At 36.5% G+C, this 21,378-nt stretch overlaps 1 protein-coding gene across 7 annotated transcripts in view; it reads right to left on the bottom strand.

The window, feature by feature from the left end:
• Window positions 1–21,378, bottom strand: part of kcnip4a (potassium voltage-gated channel interacting protein 4a) — a 216,254-nt gene that overhangs the window by 17,276 nt on the left and 177,600 nt on the right. For 6 of the 7 annotated variants that reach the window (XM_039669728.2, XM_089121755.1, XM_039669727.2 and 3 more), the window contains one exon: window positions 3,056–3,180. In XM_039669728.2, the coding sequence (XP_039525662.1) occupies window positions 3,056–3,180 (125 nt within the window). Of the gene's footprint in view, window positions 1–3,055; window positions 3,181–7,054; window positions 7,157–21,378 lie in introns of all 7 variants that reach the window. The other variant, XM_039669724.2, reaches the window with a different exon arrangement.

The following is a 21,378-nucleotide window of genomic DNA, read 5'->3' on the forward strand; positions in this document are numbered from 1 at the left end:
TGTGTGTGTGTGTGTGTGTGTATTATTCCATATACAGTATATATATATATATATATATATATATATATATATAATATATATATATATATATATATTACTAACCCCAAACTTTTGAACCGTAATGGATGATTTCTGCCACAGTTCTTAAATACTTTTTACCCAATTGTGTAACATTATTATAAACAATAAAACAAGTAAACAAAAGTACCAGTAACAATGAGAACTAAGGAGTGGTAATAAAAAGCAGTGCTGTTTCCAATAAATACATTTTTAAATCTTTTCTCTTTGACTACTACTGGTACTTTGAAAAAAAAAAAAAAAACAGAAAAAGATGTTAACAGATGAAGAGAAAATTATTTCTAATGCCAAGGGTCTGACTAAATCAGTTCAAAAGGTTATCATGGACACAAGTGCCAATTTTTTATTCACGTTGTGTATTTTTCCTTTGTAATCAGGATGTGATGGTGAAACCAGCATGGACCAACAAAGCAATGCATCAACAAAAGAATAACAAGCTGTAGTGAACCAGGCCTGTCCCACATGACACACTTGAGGAGTTGCAGACTTGCAATAGCTGTTGCGTGTGTGTGAACTTCACGAGACTAGGGTGGACAATTTAGGTTTCAGAAGGAGCTCATATGCCCCTGATATGCCCTTTTGTTCAGCTCTACAATAACATCATCAAAGTGTGGAGTCAGAGGAATCACGTGAGGCCTTGGGGCTGCATTTGGAACAGGACCCTTGACAATGATTTACTAATTAAATCTATTTTGAAGGGTTTTAATACTTCACAGTCAAAAATCAAACGAGTAGAAACGTGAAGTGGAAATGTCAGGTGATATTAAACGGGAAAAAATAAAAACAACAAAGAGATTTAACATTTACAATACATTTACAATATTGGAAAATTAATAGCGTTGGAAAGGTTATAGAAATGTAATGGGTTACAGATTACAAGTTAGCCTGATATTGAAGCAAGAACAGACTCTAGTTTCATTCTCACATGGTAACTTCTGATTTCTGGATGAAAAGATTTGTACATTTCCAACACTAGAACGCTTTTTTGTCACTTGCCATGGTGGCAACTCTCAAGACTTGTTGTAGCCTAATGGTACGTTCACACCGGACGCGAATAGCGCGTCAGGCGTGAATGATTTCCATGTTAAGTCAATGCAAAGACGCGTTACACGCGTAAAAATTCCTGCGGCGCGGAAGACGCGAATACATCTCATTCGCGCGTCAAGTTCGCACGAATGCCGTGAATTGAGCGTCTGGTGCGTTAAGCGCGTTACGCGCGAATGATTTAGTTAGTGCCATTTGTGCATTCACGCGTTTGACGCGAATTCACGTCTGCCGAAGAAAAATCTGAGCTTTGGCGTAAATTCGCGGTGCGTTAACCAATCAGGAGCCTAGCTGCTTGCTCACGTGGTGAAGTGTCTGGATGCTTCAATAAATTATTTTGTAATATGACTAAATGCCTGGTGGGATTATGCACAACAAAAGCAAATATTCTATCATTTAAAACATTATTTCTATATACGAGACATGTTCATTTTGTATTGAATGTTATTCATTCCATATCTAGATTATATGAAATAGTATTATGATGTAAAGACAATCAACATATGTGCATAAGTGGAGCAAGCAAATGGTGAAACTAGCCAAACGGTTCACCTCAGAAGGGTCCGGAGGACACAAATATACGGCGACGATGATCCCCCACGCCACTGTTCTGCTCTCCAGAGTAAATACAGAGCGGTGACTCTCTCGATGAATGCTCGGTTGACATAAAAACAATGGCCGCCAACAGATTTCGATTCTGACGCGCGTAAATTTCGCTTCAAACTTTTGTTTTTACACGCGTCAAATTCACTCTTGACACGCGAATTAACACAAAGTGGTCAAGCGTCAAACTAGACGAGTCAGGCGCGAATTTGACGCGCGATTCGCGTCCGGTGTGATCGTAGCATAAAGCTTTCAGCGCCAATGTGGATTAATGAAATTGGCTGACTTGGTGCGCTGCAAATTCAATGAAAAGAAATAATAAACATCAGAATAGCATTGCTTCACTAAGCGGCCTTTAAAACGCAGGAGGCATCGTGACGGCAAACCTCCTCATGGAAAAAGTAGGCTGTCGTGTTTACAACTGTGACAATGAGCGCTTATCAGTAGCAACTAAACGCTGGATTTAAAAATGTATGTCAAGTCTATAAAGTTCGCAGCATAGACTCTTTAAACTACTTCCAAGTGTTTTACACACCGATCTGTTATTGTAAGGACATCGACGTTACATTTTCACACCTCTAAACATGACGTGGAACAGTGATTGGTTGCTTTACATGTCAGTTCTTGGCCAATGAAAGCTGCTGTGGAGTCCAGAACTTGACTGCTGTCAGTCTGAAGCTCTAATCTGGACTAAAATACTAATCAGAAACTGATATAGAAACTGGTTCACATAGATCATTGCCCCCTAGTGGCGAACCATTGAAATTGTGAAACATTTCGAAACAGTTATGACACAGCGAAGCCTCATTTACTGAAATGATGTGAATTTGCCCTGAATAACAGGTTAGAAACAATTGATTCGCAAAGGTTTTAAAGCTTCACAAAGCAGTGTTTCGAAAGTGGCCATCACTATAACGATAAAACAGGGTGCTATCAAAACTGTGTAGTCATCACCTGTCAGCAGTGTGTGTGTGGTCTTAAGGAAGAATTCTGATTTCCCCCCTTGAGAGTCTGATAATAAAGGACCATTGTGCCACTCTTATGCTCTGTCACCTGACAATTTGGGTCAAGTTAATTCGGTGATGTCTCATTACATTGTGCACCAGAGGTAACAAAGGACATTTATGCCTCAGGGACACTCTAGAGACCTTTCCTGACCTGATTATTGTAGCAAGCGTGACAGATTTCCTGCCAAGTTTGGCATGTTCCACATCAAACCAACATTCAAAAAGGAAAACTAAATGCAATCTAATTCCAATTGAGGAAAGAATAAATAGTCATCAAACTTTGTATTTTAATATCAGATATGCCGTTAGAAGCATTAACTCACATTCTTGAAGCCCCGGTAGAGGATTTGAAGCTCTTTGCGTGAGAAACGCGTTTGAGCCTCCAACAGCTCCAAAGCTTCTGGTCGATGCCGTACAGCAGAGAGCTCCAGTTCATCCTCAACACTATCTGTAAAGAAACACAAAACATCCGGGTTATGATTCAACTACTCATCTTAACAGCATTAATCGCATTTCTTTCAATTCATAATTAGTGTACCAAATAATGACGAAACAATTGAGGACTTTATATTTCACAGGGGATATTAGATGTACAACACTGAATGAGATCCAAAATATATATTTTTTTCTACATTAGTACTTATAAAACACAAATGACAGTTACATCGTTAACAACTAAAGCCACAAGTGACTGTATGAGTGAGTCATTGAATCATTCACTTTAACCAATTTGTCAAAAAAAAAAAACACTGATTCATTCATGAATGAAACAAGTGACTGACTATGTCTGAAATTGCATACTCAAATACTTTTTTTCTACTTTGCAACTGTTAAAAAGTATGTACTATATAGTATAAATGAGTGTAGTATGAATGTAATCTGGGCGTACTACATTTGTCATAGGCTTCACAGGCATTCACAAATCCTCTTCCATGGCCTCAGTGCGAAAGTTGGATGCAAACTTTAAAATCTCAGTGCTAGTGATACCTTTTTTTTACTTTATAAAAACTGTGAATTGTGGACATGTTACTCGTTTCACATACTATATAGTTGGCAAGAATGCATATTCAGTTACATCCAGTCTTTATGAGTGAGTTACTGAATCACTTCAACTGATTTGTTAAAGCTACACAGTGTGATTTTTACCCCCATCTAGCGGTGAAAAGGTATATGACCATCCAGTGAATATTAGTTTCTGTTCCTCTCAATTCCGATTTCGTTTTAACTCCTACGGTGGCCAATGTAGTCCAAGATTAACATGGCTTCCAGTTCGACCTCGTCCATGAGTGTTAACTCAAACGTAAACGCGAAAGGCGAAGCTTGAATTAACGGGTATGTCCCTCTTTGGCTAATGTACTTTCAAGATGGAGGGGCAACATGGCGACCGACATTAGAACCCCTTACCCGTATGTATTTTTTAATGGCATATTATACACTCACGAGAATACTTTATTACTTGAATGAAGTAAATATACATTAATGAGCACATATATTTTTGAAAGACCTGTGTTTTTAGCTAAGAATAAACTAAAAGAGTAACACAGTGTAGCTTTAAAAGTAAAAATCAACCTTTGAGATGAAACCTCAAAATATCCAAAGTATGTTTTCAGCTCTGTTCTAGGACTTTCCATCTGTCCAAAGTATCTTAGCAGGTCTTGGTGTCTCAACCTATTAGCCTTAAATCTAAAAAAGCTTTCAGCTCATATTTAAGCCCTTTCACACCAAGGAAGATAATGATAAATATATAGTTCTAAAAATAGGTTTCAAAATTAAAGAATAGCACAGTTCACACCACTATAATGGTAACGTTGTACGATATCATTGGGATCACTTTCAGAACGATTTTTTTTCCAGCTGTTAAATGATAAAACACTGACAGCCAATCAGAATTCATTGTAATTTAAGGGCTTGTGCATTTATAATGGATATGAAAAACATTTGTTGATACCCTCTGAATAATCGTAGAAGTGGGTATTGTTTCGCTTGGACAAAATGGTCTTGCTTCCTTTGCAAGATGTTGCTTTTATTCCACTATTTTGACAAATTTACGTAATCTGAATTCGCTGTTAAATTATTAGATCAATCACACTAACTTCACTCAAAACATACAGTAGCATGATGAGGACATTTGCTGGTTAAAGCCGTGTAAATGCAATAACCTCAAAAACATGGCCAGCAATAACCACGAGCTTAGAGTAAGACCGTTATCATTCATTGGTGTGGATGTAAATACAGTTATCATTATTGCTATCTTTATAGTTGAGCACCCCTTTCGGACATTGCGTTTCTCTAGCTCAGATCATCTAGCATCTGATATGACCTGTGACTGAGATTTACACATTATTACACCCCTAAAGGCTAAATAATCTTTAAAAATAATCACTGTGGAGCAGGAGCCAATAAAACATTTATCAATGGGATGTGATGGTGGCTATAAGGAAGGCGCAGTGATTACTTTTGACACCTGAAGCGTGGAAGACAAATGACAGACATATGACCCTGTGATCCACAGAAGACGACTCGTCAACCGTTTGGCAAACAGAACTGACACATATAAACATCCCTTTCTCATCGCAGAAGTGTCCCTCTGGGTGTATAGCAATCAAGTGTGACAGACTAATCGTAGCATCATTACCACATCATGCTAACAGCCCCGTTTCATAACATGATGCATATGTATTTCAACAACAACATTCGTTGGCATCTAAATGTGTTTGACACAAAATAGAGCAGTTAATATGACCTTTCGCATTTGCTAGTCTACTTCAAGAATTCAATACTTTTGATATTTAGAATTATCTACATTGTTGGAGAGGGTATTCAGCGGTTATAACATATTCAGTATGATACTTAGCAGAATGTCATAAAAATATAATGAAAAGAGTGAGAGATACAGAGAAGCCATTTCAAACATGAAATGGTTAAGAAAAGTTAAATAAAAAGAAAAGAACTGAAAGGAATGACATTACTTGTGAAAAACAAGTACGCTTTTAAGAGTGCATGCACTGTAAAACAATATTTTCAAGATTTGTTATCACAAAATATTTTCTTTTGTCAATTCAACTTTATAATAATTTATTTAGTTGAGATAACTTATTATTTTGAGTTTCTGATGATTAAATTAATCTCCTTCATTCTATTAACTCACTTTTTCCAGTTCAATCAACTTAAAATTTTAAGGCAACCCAGGTTACTTACTTTTTTAAGTGAAACCAACAATATTTTTTTACAGTGTAGTAATCACAACATTTTTTCTTTTGTCAAATCAACTTAAATAATTTATTTAGTTCAGATAACATAATATGTTGAGTTTTTTAATGATTAAATCATTCTCCTTCATTGTAACTCACTTTTTCCAGTTCAATGAACTTAAAATTTTAAGGCAACCAGGTTACTTTCTTTAGTTAAACCATCAATATTTTTTTACAGTGTAGTGTTAAAAAGAGGCTTACTCTTTAAAAAAATATAGGCCTACTTATCTGTGTCATTATAATATATTTTCATTAGATTCAACATTACATTAATTCAACAGGACATCATCACCCGCAATTACATAATTCTATTATATTTGAATTATGGTGAAAGTGTACTGCTGAATGTACTGATAAGCATTTATGATAAACTAAAATTATTCTTACATGTCATTTCTATTGAAAATTGTATGCATTTGAAAATATACTTGTAATTACACATTTGTAATTAAGTCATTTAGAACATTTCAAATATATTAAATGTGATATAAAAATACACAGTTATTATACACATGTACTTTACATTTACTCAACAAATCAAAATAAGTGTTATTATTTAAATTTCAACAAAATATTTAATGATTTAACCCATTTTTTCCCATAGTAGCAAAATAGACTTTCATACTCATTTATGATCACACAGACTTAAGAAATATGAAAAAAAAAACCTTACAAAGTGTATTAAACTCATGAAAGTGTGCTCTCTTTAAATACACATAAGTGGCCTTTTATTTCAATAATGTATTATCTGAAAGTACAGTTTAAAAAAAAAAATATATATATATATATTTAATATATATATATATATATATATATATATATATTATATATATATATATATATATATATATATTATATATATATATATATATATATATATATATATATATATATATATATATTATATATATATATATATATATATATATATATATATATATATATATGACGTACACTATAAGTTCACAAACAATGAAGCGCACTTCTATTTCACAAGAGTATGGACAAAATACGCGGATAGAAATCTGTTTGAGGAAAGATGCTGCAGACTTGTGTTGAAAGAGGACTTGCTTTGTGTACTGGTGGATGGTGCTTTGGTAGAAGAGCATATGAACAGCTTCTTGAGCCGTGCCGTAACACCACACCTGCTGCCGTTCGGAAGGCAAGCGTTACCTAGGAGATACAGCGTGAGTGTCAACACAGTAACCATGGTGGAGCGGAGCATCGGGCGGCGGCATGCTGGCATGAGTTCATGAAGCAAAGGATGCATGGATTTGTAGTTTGAGTTTCGTGCAGATCCAGGATCAGTTTTAAGCTTTGTCAGTCTATTAGAATAACTTGATGACCTCTTCTGTTTTTTTTAATGCTGCTGAGCGAATTATATTTCTATTCTCTAAACCTCGACCCAACCATCACATAAATCTTTGATTTTCATAAAGACTTGGCTTATGGTATCCTTGTGGGTACATTTTGCTGGTTCTCACAATGTAGGTGATTTGAGGTTTTACTGTCTTTGTGGAGACATTAGATGCCTGCAGTGTAGGCAATACAGCCCTATTTCCACATTAAACCAGTTCACTGACCTTAATGAGGACCTATTATGCCCTTTTACAAGGTCTTGTGGGGTGTGTTTTTCCTACAATGATGTTACTTACTCATTAACTATACTCTTAGAAGAAAAGGTTTTATATAGAGCTAGTAAGTCCCGCCCATCCAAGTGGACCTCTAGGTTGAAAAAGCGTCAATGCAAGTGAATGAGAGAAAATAATTATTTTCTGATCGCGTTAGAAATGTGCCATGAATGTAACACATGTTGTCTGTGAATTTTTTAAATATAATTTCTCATGTAACGAGTTTGACAGTATATTGTATGATTCTTTGGCTAGCAGTTGTGGAATAGACATAACGAGAAAGACTACACGTCGCATATGTGACGTCGCCGCATAACACATTTTCCCTCCACAAATCACGGTTTTCACCACGCTCGCACTAGTTTGTCCTCTCCCTGAAAGAAGGCGGTGAAGTACTGCACACCAAAGACACAGGCATGTTTAGCGGGATCCGTGGGCTGGTGGGTGTGATGTATATCAAACACGTCGAAAGAGTTGTAGTCCACAAAGTGCTCTCACACAAAGTCTAACCGTATGAAAATTCTACCCGCTAAATTGTAGCATTCTTTACACGAAACGTTATAGAAAAAATTTAGAGAAAACATATGTTCACATTCATTGCAAAATTCAAACGGGATTAGAAAATAATTATTTTCTCTCATTCACTTGCATTGACGATTTTTCAACCTAGAGGTCCAGCGGGGCTAGCTGAAGGGGCGGGACTTACCAGCTCTATAGAACCTTAAAAGGTTCTATCAGAGCTATGTATTTGGAACCCCTAAAAGGTTCTATACACTCATAAAAAAGGGTTCCTCTGGGTTCTATATAGAACCCTGGGGTTCCGTACTTGGCCAATAGAACCTTTTACCAAAATAAAATGGTTCTATATAGAACCATTTTGGAGTTCCATATATGAAGCGGGGGATGGGACCATTTCTGGTTCTAAATAGAACCATTTCTTCTAAGAGTGTACCATAGCATGATGCATCGTTGGAGAAACTAACCAACTAGTCACGACCGTTTCTTGAAATTGTCGTTTGAACCACATTGTTTCAAATACGACAAAGTCTTTCAAACGTTCCACAAAGATGAAAATGGCCGTGAATTTGGACTATTGAAAGGGAAGCATACTACTTTATTATGATTTTAGTATCATAATTATTAATAAATGGATGCACAATTTTGAGTGAACTTGATAAATGTTGTAGACATGTTTTACTATGCACAAAATGCCTTTCAACTTGAGCGCAAAATTATATGTTACATAAACGCGTCACCACTGACTGCATCAGCACCGAAAACATGATTTAAAAAAAAAATTAAATCAAAACTCGTGATACGAACCAAATTGTAGGTTTGGTCTATCGTTACAGCCCTAGTAAGATGAGAAAGCAGGAGTTTAGTCGTTTATCATGGCTATCTGAACATCTTTGCCAAGCGCAAACCAGTACAGAAATAATCAGTACATTATCGGGGAGGGTCATGCCTTTTTTCACAATCATTTTGGAGGGTCATAGAAAAAAATATTGCTGGCGAAGGGAGGGTCAAGTCTTTTTTGACTACAGATCTCAAATCTCCTCCGGTGGCCCCTTAAATAAATAACGAACAGTCCCTAAGGTGGAAGAGTAAAACTTCAGCAATAAAGATGCTGCAGTAATGATCATGGCACATAATGACTACTTCACTGAGTCATTTTGCTTTATTCAATGTTTGATTCATTGTAGTTCCCTTACGCATTTTACGCAAATGCACACTCTTCAAAAACAGCAGGAACTGTTGGCACATTAAAATATATCTTGAAACGTATATACAATGAAAGATATACGGCTGTCATACAAGTGTTTTTTGCAAGTTTCAGCCCGACGCAGTTATCATTTTTCACATCCTGCGCCACGTTGTTTAGCGCCCATTTGTGCTGGTCTGAAAACGAGGTATGTTTGAAGCAATTGAAATAGACTGCGCCACACTTTAAAAAGTGACTGCGTCATTGAACAACAAAACCTGGTCTAAAGTCAATGGCGCATTATAATTTTTTTTTGTTATTTAAAGAGCGTGTAAGTAACGTGCGCCTAAACGGATCCATAATGCGTTTGGTCCGCGCACAAGCAGATCCTTTTCCTCGCTAGAGAAGCGTTCAGTTTTTCCGCTTGCAAATTCCGCCATGCCGTGAATGCAATTGGCTTTTATAGGGAATGGGAGATGAGATTGGTTTATTGCACGTTATGCCCAAAACACACCCATTACTCATTAAAGGGTTAGTTCACCCAAAAATGAAAATTCTGTCAGTATTTACTCACCCTCATGTTGTTCCAACCCTGTAAGACCTTCGTTCATCTTCGGAACACAAATTAAGATATTTAAAATATTAAGATCACTCCTGCATACTAGTCCATAGGCTTCTTGAGGGAATGACAATTGATGGCCTCGAAAAGTCATTAAAGACATCGTTAAAATAGTACAAGTGACTACAGTGGCTCAATCTTAAGTTTATCAAACGACGAGAACATTTTTTTGTGCGCAAAAACAACAAAAATAACGACTTTATTTCAACTATTCGTTTATTTCTCCCTCTGCGCGAGTCAGGTTACTAGTTTAATAGTGCAAGCTTCTGTTATTGTACGTCACACGCATCACACACATGACCAGCGTCGGCCAATAGTGAGCCTACGTGTGACATAGCTTTACGCAATCACACTACGTTAACTGACTACAGGCCCATGGAGAAGGAAGTGAATATTTGAAATAAAGTCGTTATTTTTGTTTGTTTTTGCGCACAAAAAGTATTCTCGTCGTTTGATAAACTTAAGATTGAGCCACTGTAGTCACTTGAACTATTTTAACGATGTCTTTAATGACTTTTCGATGCCAGCAAGTGTCATTCCCTCAAGAAGTCTATGGACTAGTATGCAGGAGCGATCTTAATATCTTAATTTGTGCTCCGAAGATGAACGAAGGTCTTACGGGGTTGGAACAACATGAGGGTGAGTAAATACTGACAGAATTTTCATTTTTGGGTGAACTAACCCTTTAAGAGAATACGGACAACCCTTTGTGTCAGCGCAGACAATTTTTCCAGCCAATCAACTAGTAAAAATTGATTCGGACACGTCCTAAGGCTCAATCCCAATTCACCCCTTGCCCCGATTGTTGTTGAGATCAAGGGGTAGGGCTACATAGCCCTCGAAACGGAGGGCTACGAGAAAGTTCACAGAATACATCGCAAATCACCGGCGAGATGGCTTCGCAAACGGTTAAACATTTAAAATGTAGTGCCAGATGACATCACCATGCACTTTATTTACTCTTATAATAATACTATAGTCATTTAAATTAAGAAATTGTATAATTAATTATCTTTCCGAATCAGAAAAGACATACATTTAGAGGAAGGAATTTTATAATTATCATGTTTCCTCAAAGTTAAGAGCAGCTGCGCTGATTGTCAGTCGTTGGTACACTCGAAAACAAGGGGTAGGGCCAATGGGTGAATTGGGATTGAGCCTAAGTGTGCTTGCGCCCTGCGCTTTAGACCATGCGCTTAGATCGTTCAAATAGGGAACATAGAATGTACTGAATGTTAGCTTGCTTATTGTGCCCAAGAGCATGACCTATTTACTGTAAGTCCACGTCATTTAAGAAACTATGCTTCTAACCACAGCTCGAGAGCTGAACCATGCAAGTTTGCGAATGTTTGTTGGAATTAAGATTCCCTTTCTGTCAGTCATGTCGACGTTATGCCATTAGGGGTCTCACTTGGGAGCCCCAATCAGCTCTGAGGTTTTGAAAACGGCCAATGAAATTAGCCACTCCTCTGGCCAAGCCACTCCTCCGCACATACGACTATGCAGTGTTGTAGTCGAGACCACCTCACTCGAGTCCGAGTCGAAACCGAGACCAGAGAGAGTCAAGACCGAGTCCATAGAGAGTCGAGTCCGAGTCGAGACCGAGACCAGTGAGGGTTGATTACCTAATTTACTTTTATTTACTTAGAGAAATCCTTTATTTTTACTGAATTTACTTAGAGTTTAACAAATATGATCAGTTTAGGGTAAAAAGGCCACATAGTAGGTGGTGTTTAAAGTAATTTTATTACAATTTGTCATGCGCAGTTGCGCACTAGAAAATCACCAATCACTGGGCGTGTCAATCAATTTAAAGAAATATTTTATTAACAAACATTAATAATCATGAAAAATATTTTGAATTGAACTCGAGTGGACTCAGGAATAAGTCAGAGTCCTAAAAAAAAAAAAATGTTCGAGTACGAGTCAATTCCGAGTCCAAATGCACACGAGTCCATGACAAGAGACCGAGTCCGAATGAGTCCGAATCTCGAGTACTACAACACTGCGACTATGTAAGATGGCGGCATGCATACACTTTTTGTGTTTGTGCTGAGGAGCTGAGATGGTGTCCTGGCTATACTGTATATCGGGGAGTTCAAGGTTGTGGCTGGAGGGACATAATGTCTCTGTTCCGTACATCAGGCCTCGTAGTGTCACTGCAGTAAAATTTGGACTAAACTGATTAATTCATTTGGATTAGTTTTACGATCTCTTTATGAACGTTGAAGCGTCAAAGTGGTAGTTGCGTAGCTGTCAATGGAGGGACAGAAAGCTCTCAGATTTCATCAATAAGATTTACATTTGTGTTCCGAAGATGAACGGAAGTCTTACGGGTTTGGAACGACAAAGGGCGAGTATGAAAGAATTTTAATTTTTGGGTGAACTAACCCTTTATTGATATAGAGCATAATAACTCCCTTTGTAATGAAGTTGAGCTTTATAAAAATACAGACCTTTTACATGCTCAAACAACAACATTACACTACACAATAAAGAAAGTTGAAAATGAAAAACATTCTAGGTTCTCTTTTAATACGAAAAAAATTCACTTGTCAGTACGATGAAGATTTACAAAACAGCAATTCAGAAAGTATCTCAAGGTCCAATAATCAATGAGTAATCTGGTTTCTTATGGCATGTTTTCTCATTAAGGACAAAACATGCCTATTGCTGCACTACAGATAATGAGTGTGGCCTTCCCTTCAACACACGTACGCTTATGTAGCAAGATTGAATTTCCTGTGGGAAGATGCCGAGGTGATCTCGAGGGCCGCAGATGAGGTCAATACATCTGATCTTAAATCAGGACCATGAAGGCTACACACTCAGTGCTTTATCAGTCAGTAAAGTGTGCAGCCATTTACATTGTTTATGATCGTAAAAGAGAAAAACGGAAAAAATCATGAAATCAACTAAATAAAGTTAGGGTTAAACGACATGCACCATCAACCTTTTATCTTAATATTTCCACTTATTTATAAATCATTATTATCCCATCCATTTATCAAAAGCAAATAAGTATTTTGATTTTTATATATAAAATTAAAAAATATAAAATAGTCTTGCACTACTAGTCAAATGATTGAGCAATAAAAAAATATTTTAAAATCTTTTTATAGAGATGTTTCTGCATAAATTAAATGTCGTTTTGTTTGTAAAAAAATACAAACAAAATAAAACAATTTTAGATTTTTTTTAAAAAAAGCTCAGACAAAAGAAAAGCTTGATAAAATGTTTTATTATTATGATAGAAATCTTTTGATCTATGCTTAAATGCTTGAAAATACTTTTGTAGACAACGGTGTTAAATTCATATCTTAAGAATGTACAAATGAATGCAAAAAAAAGCTAAAATAGATTTTTAGATTTTCTTTTTAAATGGACGTTGGATCAGATCATGAATGAAAAGCAGCCAAAAAATTATTTCAAAATGTTTAAAAGAAGCATCCCAGCCAGGATGCATCTCATAAAGCTGGTTGATAAAATAAAAGTACGCTTTTTGCTTTTTTTGGTCCAATCTTTTGATCGGTAGTGTACTTCAAAGAACTTGGTGACTATTATCGTTGCTGACTAATGAAATAACAGAAGAATTATTTCAGTTATTTCAGAAGAAGTCCTTGATACTCAGCAAAATAGAAAATGATTGTAAGAAGAAAACACTTCTTTTGAAAGATGGGGTGAGACCCTTGAGTTTCTGTCTAGCTGCAGCACAGGGCAGTCATCACTCTGAAAGATGTGTCTTGGTGGTAACCGCAGTGGTCATCATGAGGGTAGTCATTAATAAAGACCTCAGCTTAAATTAAAGATCCACCAAAAAATAACATAAGTAGCCATTTCACATGATACCATGCTGCATGTTGGCCCGGCCATGAGAAAAATGCAGTTTGTGCAGTGTTGCATGATCATTCAGCATGCACATAATACATGCAATGATGTCTCAGGTCTCATTCATAAAGTCTTTGGATTTCATTCTTAAATATTAATAGGTTAACATGGGATAGGTGTAACTATTAAACATGCCATGCAGGGAAAATGTCCAGAACATAAATTCAAATTTAATGAGACAAACTATTCATCTTTAAAACAATGTCTAGGTGAGATTATTAACACATAAGGATGCTTTATGCCTGATATCATTCCATCAATGCAGGAACAAGGCGAGTCGAGTCGGTCATGATGCATTTTTGCCATTCTAAGGAAAATTCTTGCTGAGATCAACAAAACTCTGATATGTGCAGAAGGTGACAGTGAGCTCATATTTACATCAAATGTGAGATTTATATCTATCAGAAAACATGCCTTCAAGTCATTTCACATATAAAGCCTGCCCTGTAGAGTCTCTGGAGTGCAACAAAAGTTTCAGCACGATTACCACGGGAAAGACCAGTGATAATGTGATATGAACCAGTGCAACACGTTTGTGCTTGAGGGTCATTCCCATGATTCCTATATACGCCTTGAATTGTTGTGGCATTCATAGACACTGAATTTCAACGGATCATTACATTATGCACCACCAATAATTGATAATACCTGAGCGGCAAATCAACATATTAGAATATTTTTTCTGAAGGATCATGTGGCACCGAAGACTGGAGTAATGATGCTAAAAATTCAGGAATAAATTACATTTTTAAATATATTAAAATTTAAAAGTTATTTTTAATTGTAATACTTTTTCACAATATTTTACTGCATTTATGATAAATTTATAATGCAGCCTTGATGAGCAGAAGATAAAATATCTTAATTATTCCAAATGTTTAACCAGTACAGTGTAGGCTAATTTATGAGACACATTAAAGAGCATTGGTTTTTAAATATTAAATTATATTATCATTGAATAAAGAAATAGATCAATTAAGAAAAGACTAAAATAAAAAATTAAAAATAAAAACTGCTTGATAGAAATAGAGACATTAATGTCCAGTTTCTGTACAAAAATACAACGGTCAAACACAGGACATATGCTTCTATGCTGCAGTGGTCACACAGTAAATTCCCAAATGAACTGAATGTTTTCTAATGCAGTGCTTGAACTTCTGATCACCATATGCGTGCATTTGCAGTAGCGGGGCAGAACGTGCATTTGCAGTAGCGGGGCCGAAACTATGGAATGCGCTGCCTCTGGAACTACGCGCCATCATGGAGCTGCCCTTGTTCAAGGCCAGGTTGAAGCACCATCTTTTTAGATCAGCTTCTGACACTGGACTGACAGCTGATTAGCAAAATGATTTTATAGAAGTGTTTTTTTTTGTATTGTGTTTAATGTTGTTGTTGTTTCTTTTTCTCTGTCCAGCGCTTTGATCAACGCATGGTTGTTGTAAAGCGCTATATAAATAAAAAATTGATTGATTTGATTGAAATTGATTGATATGGTACAATACAGAACTGGTTCAAATCAGAGTGATGAAGATTGATTATTGGCAGAGATGTGGGTCTACAAAGATAATTCTGTGCATCAAGCTATATTCTGCCTTTTTGTTATTGGTGTCTGGAAAGGCCAAAGTTATCAGTTACCCTCTACTATGGGTTCCCAGCATCACTATTGCTCATACTGAAGGTTAATCTTTGGGGCCAGATTTACAAAACAGGATGGATCATTTCCACAAAGACCAACACAATCTACCAAGATCAGCGCAATTTGCGCAAACTATTATCTGTATGGGTTACCATATACAGTGGGCCTTTACGTCACTTTCACTTTTTTTAACTCATAAGAACCACCTAGCAATTACAGAACCGCCAGAACTGCCGCCTAGCAACACCCAAGTAACCACCTACAACACATTAACAACATGGCGGTACATTTAGGCAGATAGTAAGTCTTTAGAAACTCTACACTGAAAAAAATGGTGTAGGATTTACTTTAAAATAGTTTTTACTCAGAAATAAAATAAAACTACAACGAAATAAATTCCCCATGAAACCAAAATTGACAATTCTTTTCTTTTTTATGGCATATAGTATTATAAATATACTGTATTATATCAGTGCACATCATTATTTCTTAAAATTCATGTGCCCTCATCTTTTTTCTGATGATGTTTATTGGTGTGAGGGCGGGGCCATCTGTCACTGACATGAGATTGACCAATAGCAAACCACAACCATCCAATCAATGCACAACGGAAAAATCAAGTCCCGCCTTCTTGTTGAAGAAGCAGTTTCACTCAAAATTACGTCACAAAATGGAAAGAATTAGTACATGTAAATCATACAATGCTTCAATAAATGTTTTATTTACAACTTTTTTGTACAGTGTAGTTAGCGTTATTAATGAAAATGGAACATTTCAGCACTTCACCCATGTGCAACAAAAGTCTAGCATACCACTATATCAATTTATCTAAAAATATCGAGTATTGAAGTCTGGATAGTTTCATTGATTCAAAAAAAATTTTCCCTTAGAGTCCTGCATGATTTTACAGCTCACTTTATGACTTCCTCCTTCCTGCTGCCACCTATCACATCTCTCTTTGTTTCTCCACATCTATAATGTTATATACACCTCAGCCCGGACAAGTGCGGTTTTATGAGCCTGGACACTTCACAGCTTTCTGTCCCGCAGAGAATCAACACCTCCCAGACATGACCACCCACTCGTGGCGTCAAAAATGCAGCCTCAGAAACAAAGGAAAAAAACGGGTCATTGTCCAAAGAGGCCACAACTCAAAACCGACGAGCACGCTCTCTAAGTTACACATAAAACAACACAGCCGGGAGCTCCGTTAGACACTGCTTAAATCTGTTTTATTATGGATTTTGACCAGGTCAGAAGAGTAGAGGCAATTGAAGCTCCCACAAACAGAGACATGAATAAAATGATCTGTCTTGAAGGTGTATTACTTACCATATAAGTGGCTACTGAAGCGTAAAATGATGTTGATTGCACAGGAATAACTGATCAAACTTAAACAGTATTAAAATGCTAGACATTGGTTCACAATGGGTGTGACATTATGAAATCGAGAAATATTTTGGGGTCAGTACAAGTTAAGCTCAATTGACCTTGACTTGTCCCTTGTTTCCTTAAAAAAATATTTAAGAATTATAAACCACAAATACAGTGGGAGTTGAGCTAAAAAGCCCACTGAAGTGGCTTGAAACACACAGCATAACACAGTGTGTTGACGTAATTTCTAGAGCCAGACAGATAAAGAATTTTGAAGGCTGATATACCAATATAAATATTTTTGGGTTTTAAAATCCGCTATTCCGATATATCGTCCGATATTTTATTTATTTTTTTAAACTGGACATGATAGTCACAAATTTTGTCATGCTTATTTGAGTTAAGAGAACTGATGGGGATGTTCTTTTAATTGTTATTCAAGCAATATATGTACCGTGACCAATCGTGAGTGTTGCCAACAGGGATGGTGTAGAGTGCCCTCTGGTGGACAAACTATACAACTCCAACACTCATGACATGGTTCAAGCATGTTTCGTCCGTTTTTATTTTATTTTTGAAATATTCATTTATTGGCCATTATAACTGCCGATACCGATAGTTTGGAAAATGCCTAATATCGGTCTGGCTCTAGTAATTTCCACTGAAACAGGAAGACAGGGTATGCGATGGCAGACCATGTGGCCACACAGCAAGGCAGTAACTGACCCATGCAAAAGACACATTTTCCTTTTGTTTGCTTATGTTATGTTGGTTACCTTTTAGTACATTACATCCTTTAATATTTTGTTACAGATCACCTTATATACATTTCATAATAACGCCAGACACAGATTTGGTTCATTACATTCACTTTATCATTTACACTTGTATCTTACATGACAAGGTTGGGAGCACATTTTCTAGTTGTCAGTGGTATACTGTGTTAATGTTTATTTCTTTGAGTTTAAAGCTAGAATACCTACGATTTTATGCCGCTAGAGGGCGCTACATTCAAAACAACAACAACGGCTTTGCTTGATGACGCCGTGGAGGAACGCGGAATGATGGGAAAGGTTGTTTTCAACTCCACCGTGGATAAATCAGTCAGACAGGAATCGAAAATTAGTTGTCATGGATGAGGTAAAGTTTGATTTCTATAACTGTTGCGTTTAATGACATGCTTGTTTTTCATTAACCTGAAATAACCGCAAGAAAAGTAAGGTTTAAAAGTAAATTAGTTATTATCACAGATGTTAGGGGAGAGTCGGGATGGTTGAAACACTTTTCAGATAAACGTCGTTTTCTAAGATACAGCCAACAGTTCACATTCCGAGAAGTATTCGCGGTGAATATGACCTTACGATTTTTCACATCATATGCATAGACAACAAGACATTCTAACAATAATACTAATTGTTTTGCATCGTTTACTGACATGAAATTTGAATACAGAACACGGTGTTACTCATCTGTCAAGTAAAACACATGCAAGATCAGCGTCTCTTTCTAGTTTTTCACGAAATTCTCTCCATTTAGGAAATGCCACACCAATGTTGAGCTGGTTTTATTACTCTTGTCCCAAATTCTTCTTGGGTTGTTTGGTTGACCCGTTCGTTGACGTTTGCGTTTATGAGACTTGTCTTTGTAGACAGAACCAGGTGCAATCGCTAAAGAATAATTGTGCTCCATTCCATAACAAATGCGCGAAACAAGCTGACGTTTGTTGCTTGATAGATGCTAACGCACAACTACAACTTCCGCGTTTGTCCAGGACTACACGCAGTACGAGCGGAAACCGAGGTAACGCGGATATGACGGGATTGACTGGCGACTCCCAGCTAACACGCCCCATTTCCTTGGTTAAAATCTCAATTTTCTCACGATTTAAACATTGTTTGAAACATTTGGAATATTGCAAGTTATGATCTTAACTAAATATATAACACTGGCCTTGTGATTTTGGGATATTTTAATGCAAAAATCTTAGGTATTCCACCTTTAAGTACCTGCATGTGGAAAGTGGAGGTCTGCCTGAGGCGGCCTGGGACGCAGGTCCCGTCCCGTTTAAAAACGGAGACCTTTTGCTATGTTTGCACCTCCCGTCCAGACTAAAGCAGAAAAAAGACCTAAAACGGAGAAGTTTAGAAACGCTACAGTTCCGTTTTGCGTTTTGAATCTCCAGAGGGCGTTTTAAAGATGGAACAAAATGGAGGAGTTTAGAAACAATGACGCAGGGGCTGTACGGACCCTCATTATGTTACTGTGTTAGTGTGGGCCTATTTTGAGCCTTGTTAGTGGTATTAACTAGGGATTTCTTTTTACTTTGTTAATGCCCCTGTTTTCAGAGACAAAACAGTTTACATTCGATTATCATGAAAACAAATCTCAGAGAAGGGTCGACTAGGTACCGATGTTTTATTAGACCAAAGGGTTCTGTTCTGTTATGGGCCCAGACCAGACTTTATTTTCATTCATTCTTTCAACTATTTTGATTTTGTAACTTTATTTTTTGTACTGTATTTAATAAAACATTTTTGGTTGGAAATCCTGTGTCCTTTGCCCTTGACTGCTTGGTCCCTCACAGGGCACAACATATCGAACAGCTCCTCCCCCTTTTTTCAATAGCCAACAGCGTTTTGTTTATATCACAGCTCAGCCAGTGTCGTTGAGTTCGGTGAAACCTCAGTTTCCTCCTAATCTCTAACAGTACTCCTAATCTCCTCCATATCGCTTTAAAATACCATTCTGTGAAGAATTGAAATGGGTCCGTTACATTTTCTGGTCTGCATCGATTTTTGTGCTGTCGTTGCTCTGGACCTTGTAAAAACCAGACTTCATTCGCCCCAATGGAAAGCGTATTTACATCGCCCGAATCATTCTCTATCCACCATGAAGAAAATAGTAAATGTGTACTGTAAACAAGTGACCGATTTTAGCCACAGCTTCAACGTCTATTTATAATGCAGGTGGGACGCTTCAGATTCTAGAGAGCATTTGATTGGACAGTAAATCGGATGAGAAGCTGAAGTGCAGAGTGATCCATATTGGCAGAAGTTTTGAATGTTCATATCTTCTAAATACAAAGTTTTTGTTTTGGAGCACACTAGCTTACAAGACTAACATGTTCATACTAAAAGCAAAAAAAAACTTTAACTTCTGTTGAAGCTGGAGTATTCCATTAAACTCTGGTGAAAACATCTGTGCTTTGCTGTCAATTAGCCCTGATGCATCGCTCGGTTTGCAGAAACAAAATAAAACCATGCTTACTATATCGTCAGGCGCTTACAACATCAATCTATGTGACAAGCTTATATTATTTTTTTTAATTCGCATGCGTGTCATTTGAGCTGTAAAGTTTTCTAAATGATTTTTTAGCGGTGTTATAATATAATACTGTATTATACAGTAATTCCATTGGATATTTCTTCATGTACAAAGTTTTTGGAATCCTTGTGTGTGTTGTGCAAGATTTACAGGTTGTCATGACCATCATTTTTAAAAATTTTTTTTTTTTTACAATTTTAAAAATGTTGACGTTTGCTCATGTTCTCATTATGCCTGGCATGCAGACAACCAGGAAATCAGAAAGTTTAAAGAACTCAGGCAACAAATGCTTCTGAAGGCCAATTAAATGTTTATTGAATATTTCATTGGTTTTGGCAGTGCTGATTTAAAAGCTGTAATGCGAGCTCATTTCCCCTCCCATCACATCCACCTGCTGAACTTCACTGGCAGTAATGGACAAATGTGCAGATGTGCTGTAATGAACCACTCAAAAACGCATCTGCTGCTGCTCAAAGATGGACTTGAAAATGTTTTCTGCTCATTTACCAACACAAATGACATCAGACACCTTTAGCAGGTAATGGCGCAGAAAATAGCAAACATGAAAGTGATAGATAGACAACCACACTGAGTTAAGGTTCAATTTCAGTGCTTCAATTCAACTGCAACCAAAAGCATTTTATGGCAGATATGTGTCATTTTATATATATATATATATATATATATATATATATATATATATATATATTGTATATAGATGCACAAACTGAGAAAAAAATATCTAATTTTGAGCAAATGCTGATATTTATGTGGCCGAAAAGATGAAAAGAATGTAAATCACTGTCATTTACTTGGCTAATCAAGTAAATGTACGTTGCTACAGTTAGTAAGTGTTCATCTTAAAATATTATACTAACAATATAAAAGTTATTCTTAAGTTTACTTTATTCAAATCAGCATCTGATTTCACAGGAAAAAGACACATGTACCACAATATTAGAATGATACTACAGGCTTTTTATTTGCTAAAAAACTTTAAACTATCAAACACAGGACAGAAGGCGCATGTTTGTGTACAAACACAACATGCTTTTGATCATATTGATAATTTAGAGAACTTAGAATTATTTAGCATATTGACTAGGCTTTACATGAATAAATGATCAGAGAATGAAACCTTACTAATAGTGAAAAGTTCATGTGACGTGTCCAATGATGACAATACTAAGTAGACAGCTAACAGCCGGTTTCATGTTTACA

Source organism: Pimephales promelas, chromosome 1 (assembly GCF_988280905.1).
Source record: "Pimephales promelas chromosome 1, fPimPro1.hap1.1, whole genome shotgun sequence".
NCBI classification, from domain to species: Eukaryota; Metazoa; Chordata; class Actinopteri; order Cypriniformes; family Leuciscidae; genus Pimephales; species Pimephales promelas.